This window comes from Rhea americana, unplaced genomic scaffold, assembly GCF_003343005.1.
Source record: "Rhea americana isolate MKP2758 unplaced genomic scaffold, rheAme1 scaffold_87, whole genome shotgun sequence".
NCBI lineage: Eukaryota > Metazoa > Chordata > Aves > Rheiformes > Rheidae > Rhea > Rhea americana.
The window spans coordinates 1,642,308-1,656,361 of NW_028187055.1; the positions used below are offsets into that span (position 1 = coordinate 1,642,308).

At 37.8% G+C, this 14,054-nt stretch overlaps 1 protein-coding gene across 2 annotated transcripts in view; it reads right to left on the reverse strand.

Moving 5' to 3' along the window:
• Positions 1-324: 324 nt before the first annotated feature.
• ZNF407 (zinc finger protein 407) overlaps positions 325-14,054 on the reverse strand; it is a 351,735-nt gene continuing 338,005 nt past the window's right edge. For both annotated transcript variants that reach the window (XM_085323770.1, XM_085323769.1), the window contains one exon: positions 325-2,889. In XM_085323770.1, the coding sequence (XP_085179896.1) occupies positions 1,538-2,889 (1,352 nt within the window). In that variant the 3' untranslated portion in view covers positions 325-1,537. The remainder of the gene's footprint in view (positions 2,890-14,054) is intronic.

Genomic DNA, 14,054 nt, shown 5'->3' on the forward strand with positions numbered 1-14,054 from the left:
ATCTTTTAGCTCCAGAATGAAGCACCTTTTCTAAGCAGCTCTATCAGAAAATGCATTTTTAAATAGTTGCTTGAAGAAGCAACTATTGTTTCACTTCACCCCAACTTTCCTAACTGTTGATAATTTTAAGGTATTAAACATGATAGGAAACCCAGTTATCTGCAGAGACAGCATAGTTTATACCCTAAACACTTACACAATTATATTAAGCATGCATTAAGCACACTTCAGAAATTAGATTCTTTTATCTTTATCTATCTGGCTAGCTAGGGAAAGGAAAAGAGAAAAGAGAAAATGCAGACATAACAGATAGCATTCGYTTGCTCCTGCTGAATGCCAGTTCTGTTTATTGCTCAATATTAAAAATCATGATGCTTCTTTTTAATGCTAACATTTTATTTGAAAGACCAAAAAAAACCCCCAAAACCTTGCCAGTTTATATTTACATTTTTTTTAAAGAAACAAAAGCAGTTGTATCATGAAACAAATCTTTTCAACATGAAGTTGCATTGAACAATTGCAGTATATCCACAACTAAATAATTGACATTCTGGTCTAAGCAAGAAATACAAGGTCACCTTTTTTTCTACTTGTTAATGTCAATGTCAGAATTTCCTTTAAAMCCCCCCATAACATTTCAAAAGTCGTTCACAAAATGAACTGCAAAATGGTATTTATATGAAGCGCTATTTATAAGAAAAGCAAAACACTGACAGTGACAATATTTTTTTCCAAAAATGCACACTTCTTATGTAGGACTCTCATCTAAAATTAAGTGGAAGTTACAGGCATCAAGTTTTTTTTTTTTCTGAATATGTATATCAAGGATTTTCTGAAGTGTAGCTTTTTTGAGCTCTTCTGTATGAAAAGTCCTACATGAAACCACGAAGGAATAAGCTACTATTAAAGATTTGATTTTTAGATGCAAGAAATACGTATTTTTATGACTTTTTTTTTTCAAAAGGTATATTTTAAAGTAAGATTTCAGAAAGCAAAATGTCATGTGTTCTCCTCAAACTAAGGAAGGGCATTGGTTACAATATGTAAGCTTACCTGATCACCCTGTTACTGCGATGACACGGCTTTTGTATTTTTTGCTTATTTATCTGTTCATGAAATGTACAAGTAAAGTGAAAGTATTTCACCGCTGTGATTATGTTAGACAAAAAAAGACATAAGGCAGGGAATTACCCTGGGATAAAACAACACTTAAAAAAACAAGCAAACCAGTGAACAGAACAATACCTACTTGGGGGGAGAGGGGGGGTTGATTATCCTCTTTTGTGCCCTAATATGCTTGTTTTTAAATATTCCCACACAATAATTCTCAGAGCTATTGTAACAGGACTGTACTGTCCTCTCCTGTGACATCTTCCTACTAGCTGACCTGCACCTCACACAGTGTGCATGTTGGTTACCTGGCTAGACGCATATTGTATCGAGAAGGTTTTACAAGTGAAGTGCCTGGAATACAGTGCCGCCATGGGTCTGCTATTTTCCAGCTTTGCCCTGCATCAAGCCTAGGAGATGAAGTTCTTCATGCTTCTTGTACTTCGTTATCTCTCTGGCCCTGAATTACTTGCGAGTTGCTCTCTGTATAAATGACCATGCTTGTTAACTGTTCTGCTCTATCAGGGGACAGAGCTTCAGCTTTTAGAGTAGTACCAGCCTGCAAAATCTCTGGGGACTCCGCCGTCTCTATCACGGTGTGTGAGTACACACCAGGCTCATCCTGCATCTCCGGTGGTAACTCTGTGACAATGTAGTGAGTTGCACCTTCAGAGAAGTTGCCATCAGAACCCTGAACCATGGCTTGAGCTATTTCTTCTGTGACAATAATCTGTGATATTTCCCCATCCGACTCTACTAAATCCATGTGCTCGCTTTGGACACTGAGCGCATGGCTACTGGCTTGCTGCATAATTATCTGAGAGCCTTCTCTAGCTACCATATGCACAGTCCCTTCCTCATTTACAATGACCTGAGTGACACCTTCTTTCATCAGCTGGTCAGCTGCAGCCGTATCACACACAGCAAACTGTAGTACTCCTTGGACCATTTTTTTGAAGGCAGCCTGAGCTCTCTCCTGAGATGCAATTATAGTCGATGGGTGCATGACCTGTGTCACTACTTCCATAGGTTCAGTATCTTCATGAGTCTCTTGAACTTCATGGAACATCTGTATTTCTTGTCCCTCTGTGTCACTGGGAATGTTGGGCACCTCTGGATTTGGTATTTGTAAGAAATCCTTTTGACTAGACCGGCTTCTGTCAAGGAGTCCAGTTTTGCTTTCCACTTCACCCAGCTCTGTTACAGCACAAAGCAGGGCATCCAGTGCAGAGGAGGAGTCTGGAGGATGTACTGTAGCTTCAGATGCATCTAAAACTTCTTGCCTCATTATCTGCTGCAGTACAGCACTACTGGAGTCAGGAACTGCATCTATAGGAACAGCCTCTTCCATATCAGTTCCTGCTACAGAGCCTTCAACCACTACCACCTGTGTTGCACCATCTGCTAACTGCTCAGTAAGTATCTGCCCTGGAACCACACTGCTCATATGTGAGCCATTTTGATTTGTAGCTATAACTTGCCCATCTTCTGTAATATGGACTACCCTTGCCATCTGACCAGCCATTGCTAGAGTTTGAAGGGTTGCTGCAGCGGTTTCCTCCACAGAGGCATCAATTGCAAAATCGCCATCGTATCCTTGAATAATAATAACTTGCTGAACTTGTTCAGGTGACTGCGGCTGTCTTCTGTTGCCCCGAAAGACCTTCTCTTTAACTGGAGACACCTCTCCCAGTGCTGCTGCAGTAAAAGGACTGGTAGTTTCCACAAAGGTTGCTCCTTGTCCCTTCAGTCGACATTCATAGGACTTAGATACAATGCCTGCAAAATAAAATATGCTGTTAGCGGGGCATCATGGCAAATATCAGCTCATAACTTTAGTAACTTAAAAGGGAAAAAAAATCCTTGATAATTTTTAGATTTCACTGGCAGAAAACATAGGTAAAATGAGCAAGTGAACAAAACCAATTTGCATGTTTTCCAAATAATGTATTTACAGGTTGAAATAACAGTTTAACAATTCTGAGCCTCTTAGCAATTTAAATGTGGGKTTTTTTTTAATATGCTGTACAACCCCCTCTGATAAATACAGTATACAGTTAAAAGCCACCAACACATCTTTTAAAGAAGACCTTATTGGTGATATTTTGGCACTTTAGTAATGTATTTTAGGATCCTGTATTATATTAAATATGTCTGAGTGTGTAAAACTGTGGCTGATCTTCTAAGTACCCTAATTTTGTTGGTAATTGCCATGCTGYCATTTTGAGGCCGTTGTCTTCCCCTTCATTTCCCACCTAGCAGCTTCTCCAACACACCTGACTGACTCTGTTCACTAGCCTAGTTACCTGGAGAAAACATGTAAGTTTTCTCACTCTAAGCAGTACGTTCTGCAAAATATCACCTGGAGAGATCTTATTTATACTTTTTAATTATTTCTACGTTAATTCAATTAATAGATAAAAATTCCTTTACTTCCACATTCCAACTGCACACTCTGCTGCTCAGCCTGGTTTTGAGTCATTGAAGCTTCTTCTCCTTCTCAGCTCTCATGACTAACAAGAAAGCTTCAGCAAAGCTCACAGTTGCACACAGTCAACCCCGCCATCTTCAAAACATGGCCTCAGGGATACCCTGCAGGATACCCTGCAGCCGCTTTGCCTTCAGTGTTTTCAGGAGAACGTCTCTGACTGCGCCCTGTGCCCACTTCCGTGGACGTACATGGCAGAACAGCTCTAGCCCTCCCCGTCTCCCCATCGCAGCGCAATCCCGAGCTGCAGCTTCTCTGAGCTCCCTGAAGCCCACTTTGGACCACTTCCAGCACAAACATGGACAAATGGATCCTGCACGCTGAGAATGAGGTGAGGGTTTAAGTCCAGATGGGGCTTGGGGAGGCTGATGTAGTCCATGCTGCTGAGACTACCAGTACCCATACCCACCTCCATACTTCAGTTTAAAGTCAGCTTGCTTCTCCCCACACAAATTTAAATCACACCTCTAGAATAACAGATGTTCCTTCTTAACACTAACACACACAGACACAGCACTGTTTGTCTAGGGCAAAGCAGTATTACTCTTACAGTCAAATTTTGGGCTAGCATTGTACTTTCCAAGCCACCAAGACACTTTCCATGAGCAGCACACACTGCACCCGACTCAAGAGGCCAAGAAAACTATAATAAGGCTACTCCAAGAGAGCTCTTTCACCCAAAGTATAGAGCTGTCAGACCTTCACCCCGCAGAGAATTAACCTAGGCTCTAAAAATCAGAAAGTCTTATTTGCTTAAAGGTAAGTTCACACTTACAATACTGAGTACCGGGCATCTTGCAAGCTCCAGCAACTTGATATGCTAAGGTGCATACCAAGCTAAGATGCTAAGATAATACCAGTCCTTAAAAGACTGGGCTCTTTCTGGTATCTATTTATTCATCTATTTAGCTATCTATCTGCCTATTTGTTTATCTTCTGTTTCAAAGCTACTGGTGGAAAACTCTACTATGAAGCATAAGAATTAATTCTGTTAAGCTGAAAGGCTGCAAATCATCTTTAGTTGTCTAAACTGATGTTATGCAACTTTCTCCATCTTAGTTTGCAAGGCAGGTTATCTTTGGAAAAGAAAATTAACAATTTAAACCATTAGAGTGTTTCCAAGAGATACTGCATGATAAATCTGGCACATGCAATCGAAGTACATTTCATCAGGCAAACGCTATAAGGAAGCTTATTGTGGTATGACTGGTTCTTATCCYCACTTTTCCTGTGCTCTCTGTAGGCACTGACATTCACAAGACCCCCCAAAGAGCAGAAAAATAGGAAGGGGAAATCAACATAAAATGACAATTATCTTAGCTCCTCCACATTTTATAATAGAGTAGAAGTAATTAATTCTCTCAGGAATCTTGCTTTGTTGACATGATAAAAGAGGAGCCTGGCAGTGATGTGGCACAAAATCAAAATAACTYTACAAATCATGCATTTTTCCTCTAGATTTCAAAATCAAAATAAYTCTGCAATCATAATTTTCACTTGCACACAGCAAAATCATGACATCTTTCTCCTGTGATAATGATAATTTATGTACAGGACACGGTATCACTGCATTTAGGAGAAGCTCTGGTCTGGGGAAGGGAGAGAAAAAAGAAATTCATCCTGTTTTCATCTCCTAAAATAAATGCTGTGGCTGTGAATCTATGCAACTCCAGTCTTTGCAATTGAATGGGAAGTCTCTTGGGTGAAGCGCTATCCAGTGAATCCCTTGCAGCACTGATAATTATGCCATTCTGACTGCTTACTTAATCTATTTGAATCCAGAGGTGAGTTAAGCCACTTCCTGACCATTAAAGTAAACTACATGGGTAAATACTGCTGTCACTAAGGGGTGTGATGAAGCTTAACTACACCAACATCTTAACCTCAGTTCAGCGCAACCCCAGCTATTCCATCACAGTTCATAAATGCAATTGCAGGTCCATCTTTTGATTCAGCAATTTAATAACTTCGAGTGCTGTCAGTACTGCTTTGAAAAATGGCTCCTATAAAATGTAACAGCCTCAATCAGATTGTAAAAGATTCACCCACTGAAGATTCTTCCATTTCAACTATAATGAATTAATGTTGAGCTATGTAGAAGTTCAAGTGTCATTTAAACTAATGTGAATCTACTGTAACTTTAAATTTTAACTGGACTAGGACCAAGAATTTACTAGGAACATCAACTTCAATTTTAGTGATTTTTCATGGTAAATATGAATTGCAGATTTTACTGGTTTTCTTTTGTTTTAACAGTGAAGAGCCAAGTAGGGAAGATATTTAGAAAACAACATATTTTGAGGCTTAGCTGCTATTTTGACTTTGGAACAGTACATGTCTATAACGGAGCACTGCTATCCAACACAACATTTGTAGGAATTTTTATGTATTTAAGGAACATGTCACTTTATTGGACTGTATGTAGCAACAAATCATATTGCCCTACTAAATTCAGCCCGCCTCTCACCCCCTCTTAAAAATAGGTAAAGAGAAGGGGTAAGTGTTGGCTGACACGGCATACATAAGCTGCAATACAAGCCCACATTAATATTAGGAAAACTGGACTTGTTGCTGACTGCATGTCATTGCAAATTAAAAAGATACACAAATAGGCATTAAAATGACAAAATATAATGATACAAGAACTCATATTCAGACAATTTATAAAGAGGTGTTTCATATCTAGGGGTGCAATGATCACAGAATTGGTTTCTTTCCAAGAAGTCTGTCATTTCAGCACAGCTATTATTTATCAGTTGGAGTCCGGAGCGACTGTTACTTTTTTATTTGAAAATGTCAAGATTTTTCAGACATTAAATCCATATTTGCAGGTTATTTTAATTCTCAGAGACCACAAACTCCTGAAATAGGGCTAAAAGATATGCTTTGATGTTTAATGTGCTTCTGGGAAACCACAATTAGGGCTTAGTACCTTTTTCCCTCTCTTTTGCTCAATACCTGATTTTCTTTTTTTTGTGTCTGCTTTATTCTTTTGTTACTGTCATCATTTGTTCCCCACAGAATAAACACCTTATTCTTTTGTTAAGCTTACATTTAATTAAAATGTACAGGATTTGTGCAGTAAACTCGAATGAAACAAATAAAACAAGGGCCCCCTCTCTTGAAGGCATACGTTGTGAATGAAAAATGTCATTACGGACTAAAAAAATTTGCAGTAAACAGGGCCTACAGAGAGAAGTTTCCCCCGTAATGACATCCATAAAATACACAAATGGCACTTTTAGTACCATCCTGAATATGGCATTTTCTGTGCTCTACACACAATCTAAATGGTTTGATCATAGAGCATAATACTCCATTGGGTTTATAGAACAATCAATGTTCCATAAAATGATGTATTTATCCAATAGTAGGCTCAGCAGTTACTGGTGTATGACATTGTAGGACACTGGCTTTGTACTGTTCAGCAGCACACATGCTGGCTGTAAAACTTATCTAACACTACTTCAACAACTTCATCTCATCTGTGTCAAGTAATTTGTTGAAGCCTCAGCTTGGTTTAAAAAAACTTGTAATAAAAATTCATAGAATTTTCAGGAGAATGAAAGCGGGTGACAACGGAAAGGTCACATTGTGTCTCCACGCGAGGGGTCAGGGGCCACTGGCGGCTCTAAAACAGAAAGTAGATTTCATGCATCGTGTAGCAGATAAAGATGGCATTAAAGAGACTTGTCTCTGAAAGAAGTGCGTAATGCGCCTGCAAAGTCTGCGCTAATACTGTATGTAAAACACTGCGCGGCTCGCTCCGGCCGAGCCTTTAGGTCTGGAAACGTCTCCCCAAAGACGGGCGAGATCCGGCACAACCAGCTCCTTAAAGGCAAAGCAACGAGTCACAAATGAAAGAGTTCGGTACGGCAGCGGGAATGGTGTGCATTTATACGGCAAGTTTAAACCAGGTATTTTGCCTTTTCGGTGAAACTTTTGGGAGAGCTGATTTCTGGCTTCCTAACCAGCAACACCCAATTTTTCATATTTCAGTTTTTAGGGACATTATTTATCAACAAATACTAAGATCTGATATCTATTAAGATGCAACGATTATTAAATAAGGCAAATACAAAGAAGGACCTTTTACTGCAATTAATTACAACCTTCAAGGAATTTAAAAGGTACATGAAACTAAGCTTATACTGGCCATCATTAACAGTCAAGTCAAACTGTTCCCAACCAATGAACTAGTAAGCGAGTCTTGCGTTTCAGAAGTTATTGTCTAACTGATAGTACAATATTTTGAACGGTACAGTAAGTCCTCTGTTCAAATTCATAAAGGAATAATTTAGGCCCTGACCATGTGCCAGATTTCTGTATTTCTTTTCTTTCTTTCTTCTTTGTTGACCTCCACCTTCATTAATTAAGTGCAGGCTAAGAATTGGTGCATAATGTCCTAACTTTGGAGATTTCCTTGATTTTGGGAGACCAAAATAATAAACCACATTTTTCAGATACTCATCTCTGTTCCTTAATGACAATAGTAAGTATTCTTTCCCTCTTGCAAAGTTTTTATCTAGAAGCAATACATGGGCCAACATTTTCAAAACTAGCTAGTTAGGCTACTAAATAAAAGAGGTTGAGAAGGCTTGTTCATGTCTTCTGCGGAAGGACAGAAAATAGGATGAATCAAATCAAAGTGGTTAGAAGAAGTGAAATAAATCAGCAACTCAAAATGAGTCTGTCAGAGAGGCAGCATACATTTGTAAGGCAGTAAGTACAMATACAGGGCAGTTAACCAGTTCTCTAAGAGACGTAAAAGAAACCCATCATCGACACAAGATACTTAAATTTCTATAGCTATCAATACAAAAAGGTTTTTTCTTTTCAATATGTTATTATGGTAAGAAGAAAATTAACAAAAACAATTTCTAAATGATGTTAATAGTTCATTTTATACTAAAAATCCAGCAATATCAGGTTTAAGGCTCAAACTCAAAATATCCTTGGTTTCTAGTTTTGTCCTTAACCACTCCATCATGTTTAGAAACTTCAAGGTCTTCTAAGAATTGCTTGACTAAAGGATGAAGTTTTAACCTTTCAGGTAGATTACACTAAGAAGTAAATGTCCTTTTAGCTTTCTTAAAATGCAAATGGAAATATTTTTGTATTTTTTTTTCTTTTGAAAACCAGAGTAAAATTTCCTGCTTGTTACTTTTACCTCTCATAGCTTGGAGGATTATATCAACAGCAATAATAAAGAAACAAAACAAAAAACGATCACCAAAATAAATAGCTGAGCAATTCGGTTCGGGCGTTTAGGCAGTTTGTTTGGTTTGGTGTAGTTTCCCTCCAGTGCCTAATTAACCTTTAGGAAAAGGCTTTCTTTGTGAAAAATTTCAGTTTCTCTTTGCCTGTACTCAAGGTCAAAAGTAATACTAYATAGCTTAGTGTTACTGAAGCTATGCGAACAAAAAATATACTTACCAAAAATTCCACTGATCATGGTAAACACGTACGGTGATAAAGCACAGAGTTTTACGACTCTGTAACCTTGACTGAGATTATCTCGTGGACCACTTTTTCTCTTTACCCATTTGCCTCCGCATGTCATCTCAAGTCCTACTTTTGAACAAAAACCTCATTGTAGTATATACAGCAACTACTTGTATGGACAAGAAGCACTGGGTACGTATTCAGAGCATTTTAGCTAGCTTTTCCAAAGGGATTTAGCAGCCAGAGACAAGGACACTAGCCTGCCTGGACATTTCTTTGCAGGCCAGCTTCAAGGGCTATACTGGTCTTCAATTTGGGAACAACTGACATAGATGCTACATTGAGGTACTTTTTCTGCGGTAACCCCTTCAGTGCAACTGGAAAGCGCATTTGTAACACTTCTAAATCAGAAACCAAATTTCAAGAGGTACCAGCTGTGCTTGGTCAAATTGGAGAATTCAGTTTCCTACGTAAGAAAGAGCATATAACATAATATAAAAATAATACGAAAGATAATATGAAAAAATAAGAAAATAGCACACAAGCATCAATCACAAGAAAATATATTTGGATTTTTAAAATAGGTCTAGTTTTAGACAGTAATTATTTTGTTACAAAAAAGCAAAAAAACACTTTCTATCATTATTATCTTAGCAAGGGTTTTTGTTTTTCATGCATATATATACATTTGGATCCTGCTCTTATACACATTTATTTATCAAGAGTACTGCTTGCTGCCATAGATAGTCTCAATAGTCTCAAAGGGACTAAACATGGTAGCTTGCATTATGCATTGTGTTTGCATAATCAGGCCCTTGGGATTAACAATTCTGAAACTGGCTAGTCTTTTCCAACATTTGATGTACATATGTGCACTAAAGAGAAGCGACACTTGTAAGGGATACCTAAAAGAAAACAGCATTTTATTAAATGATCAAGCAGAAATTATATTCTTCTGCATACCTACCAAATATAGGTATTTGAAATGACTTATTTTTTTATTCTGCTTTATGCACCCATTCAGTATAAAGGAGCACCTGTCCTTTGCTTGAAGGCACGTCTCAACACATTTGAAAAGCACAGCAGTTTTTAGAGGGAATCTTTGGGAATAACTAGAAATAGCAAATTTCCTTCGTTATTTTTACTAGTTAAGATAACAGAAGCTGCCACTTACAATGTGATARTCATATGTGTATTTCATTTATAAATTCAACTATGTTACAGTGTATATTCATATCTTTCCAGAGTAAATTACGGGAAATAACCATTTGTCTTCATTGTAGACACTTTTGTATGTATAGTAGAAAACAAACCTCTATTCAATAACTGCACAGAGGCACCATTAAAATCAAATTTACAGTAAACAGAACCTGCAGCTGGGGTAAAACACTAACTGTTAGTATTTTAATTATCAGCGAAGCTTTTGGAGGTCTAACATCTGCTCAGAGCCAAATGACAGCAGCTGCTTGTGTACGCTTAAAACAATGTGAATTTCTTCTATAAATATTAAAATGAATTGTATGCTTTGTGCTCATTGTAGCTATATTCCTGTTAAGTTGTTTAAGTCTATAGGGCATTTTGAACTTCTTTCTTGTGGCAAATTCACAAAGGGCTGACCTCTTCAAAAGAATGAGAGGTGAAGACAGCAGAAATACTTGAGTCTGTAAATTGAAAATGTTTAGAGACAGTACTAGAGGTCACCCTCTGCAAAGATGTTGCTAGTAAATGCTAACAAAACATCAGCGATAAGTTCTGATCATTGTGCACTACAGCAACTTCAAGGACAGGACTTCTCAGCATGCAAGGTGTCAGGAAGATATGGGATGGGTTATATCAAAAGCTAACGCTCATCAAAGAAGCAGCAGCAATTAATGCTTGCTTATCTTATCAGATAAAAACACACACACTGTTTCAATAATCAAATCATTTGAGGAAGTGAGCGTATTCTTTTTTATGGACTTCTTCAAAATCTTACTGGAACAAGCACTGATTCATATGATTAGAAGTAATAATCTGTCAGAAAGGAGGAGCTATGCTGGGCCAAAGTGAGATCAGTTGAAGTTGCTAAAGAAGGTAATGTGCACAGCTTAACTCTGCAACTTTTTACTGGGACACTGACATACAATCAATGTATTCCTTTTCATCTTTCACCTGCTGGGAATACAGGAAAGCAAATGAAAGGAGTGATGTGCATCTGTTCAAATGGTTGTGGTTGGTAGGGTGAGAGAGAGAGAGAGAGAGAGCATTACAACCAGTTTCAGAAGTAAATAAGGAGGTTTTAATGTTTTTGCTTATAACTGTCTTTATCGTATAGCTGGGTCAATGGAGAAAGAGTCAGTTCTTTGCTTTTATAGCATTGCACATATCATCAGTGGCTAATAATATTTATATATTTTCATAATAGATTTAAAACTGGAAATGAGCACTATGATCATTTAGTCTGAAAGCTGTAGGTCATGCCACCCTARGCTTTTTAAAAAAATGATTAGACCCTTCAATTGTATATGTGTAACTACAACATAGGATCAACCACCAGGACAGCTGTGCCCTGACTGGTACATGGCATAAGAAAAAGGTGAATTAATTATGAAGGCAGTTGCTGAGCTTTTAACATCAGATATAGAAAATTTCCCACCCCAAAGGTCAATCTCAGTGCAGTGTATCCAACTACTTACGTAACAGACAGAATAGGACTCACAGTGGTTGTAACAGCGCAAAGCCTTCCCCCTACCCTGGCCCCATCTTTCCTTCCGAAGCATTGATGTCATCAAGGCTTATAATGCTTAAAGTGGYGATCATATTAAGAAAGATGTTGATTTTTCAGATCATATAGACGTTGATATCTCAATTCAGAATGTCACAGGTTCAGCAGTAACTATAGGATTATTTAAGTACTGTGAGGCAGAGTACCTGGCGGTTCTGGAAGGTGGGATGGGAAGCAGAGGCTGGAGAGACAGGTAACTCTCTTACACCACTTTCAAAGGTCGAGTTTGTGACAAAGGCTTCTTTTCATGATTCACCTCCGGTGAAGGATGGAAGCAGCATGTTTCCAGCCTATCTTCAAAGGRAGAGCTGTTCATATAATTGACCCTTCTACTGACAGAAATATATTTTCAGTGCTACTGATACAGTAGTACTTAAATGAGCTGTCTTCCAGCTTCAGTGTTAGAAGGCACCAGGCTGTACGTAGATAAAACAAGACAGAAGACACCAAGGGTGGTGCATTCAGAGCCATTCCCAAACACTGCTGATGTTGGAATTGCTAAGATGGTGTGCCACGGGAAGCACAAGACAAATTATTGTACTGCAGCTCTGTGTAAGCGGTCAGAAGCTTCAGTTGCTTCCAGTCAGCCACAAAGTTGTGCTTTCTAGATCTGAATAATCTTCATGTTACGCTATCAGTAAAACTACTTAAATAGTTGGTGAGCTAGAAGTAGGAATCAATAGYTTTTAGATGGAATATACAGCTAATACTAAATTGAGAGGAAGTGTTAACACTATTAAAAAGAAAAACAGGACGTAAATAAATACAGAAATAACAACATAAGATTCAACTTGCACCAGTGCATACAAATACTTGTAGAGAAAATAAATACGCAAAAATGATATTCAATGAGAGATAATGTCCTCTGGGAATTGTAATGCTGAAGAAATCTCAGAGATGATAGTGGACATCAAATTAGATATGAGTCTATGAAGTGATATGGCAGAAAAAGAAAACTGGCCAAAGCAGCAATTTTTAATTGCACATTCAAACGTATCCTATCTTCTGCAGATTGCTTTGGTACAGCCACAACTGAATTATGCCTAGACCTCTCTAGTGGAGAGATATCGACTACATGATACTCARAGTAGTAAAACAAAAACTAAGAGGTGACTTCCATGAAATACTGAAGGTTTAAATACATGTATTATAGCAACAACAATTTCTGTTTTTTGACATAAATGCTGGAGTGATGGAGGAGAATCTCTGTTCCTTTTGGGTGGGCACAATCTGATTTTAACAGTGTGACAGTAAAAAATTCAAACTTCATTGCCGAAAGAAATTTGGGCATGGTGACTAACAGAAAGCCTGTTCAGCTTCCTAGACCTTCCAGGCGCCAGAGTGAGGAAGCTCATACAGTGGAATAAGTTGACTGCACAGTGGTTAGGATACGGTTTAACCTGAGTCATCACCATTTGTACTTACAATCTATACAATTCCAGAACAGCTCAGTGAAATATGCTACATCATTCTGCAGTAACTAGTTAACTTCTGTCAACAACTCTGTTCCGAGCTAAAGTTCACCCAAGATTGTGGTGCCTTGAATCTTAAAACACCAAAGAATTTGTAATGACTGTCAATTACATGAAGCACGAAGCCTATTCAAATATAGACTGATAAATAAACCTTGCCATCCTGTCATGTCATTAGCCCTTTTAAATTTCTTATTCCTGAGGCCCAATTTAGACTAGGAAAAGAGAGTATTTTGAAACTTATTAGGGATCACATTTATCTAATATATTTTAAATGCCACTTAGCTCTTACTTTTGATAGCACTTTTCAARGATTTATTATATATCTGTCTACAATTGATGCCAAATAATGTTTAAAAGCATGTTAATTAAATGATGTCAAATGATTTAAAAACACCATAGTTCCTAGTGTACTTATCTGTAACATGTTGCACAATATATCTACATTAGTGAATGCACTTATTATTCTATTATTACAAAGAAACTGCTACAACGCTGTTAGTAGTAACATATGTGGGCCTCAAGYACTATTCCTGTTGCTGGAACTTAGTTCACATTTTTCAAAGCAGTAGAAAAAATTTCAGAGGAAAGTATGACCATTTTTGTGAAAGCCATAAAGCTATTTGTATGTGACAAGACAGAGACCAGATAACATCCCCACTAAAAAAAAACTCCCTCAGAAGTCTAAAACTAGATACCTAAATGATCTGATTTTCAAAAATGTTGAGAAAACTAACAGTTTCTGCTCACATTTATGTTAAAGGATTTTTATCTC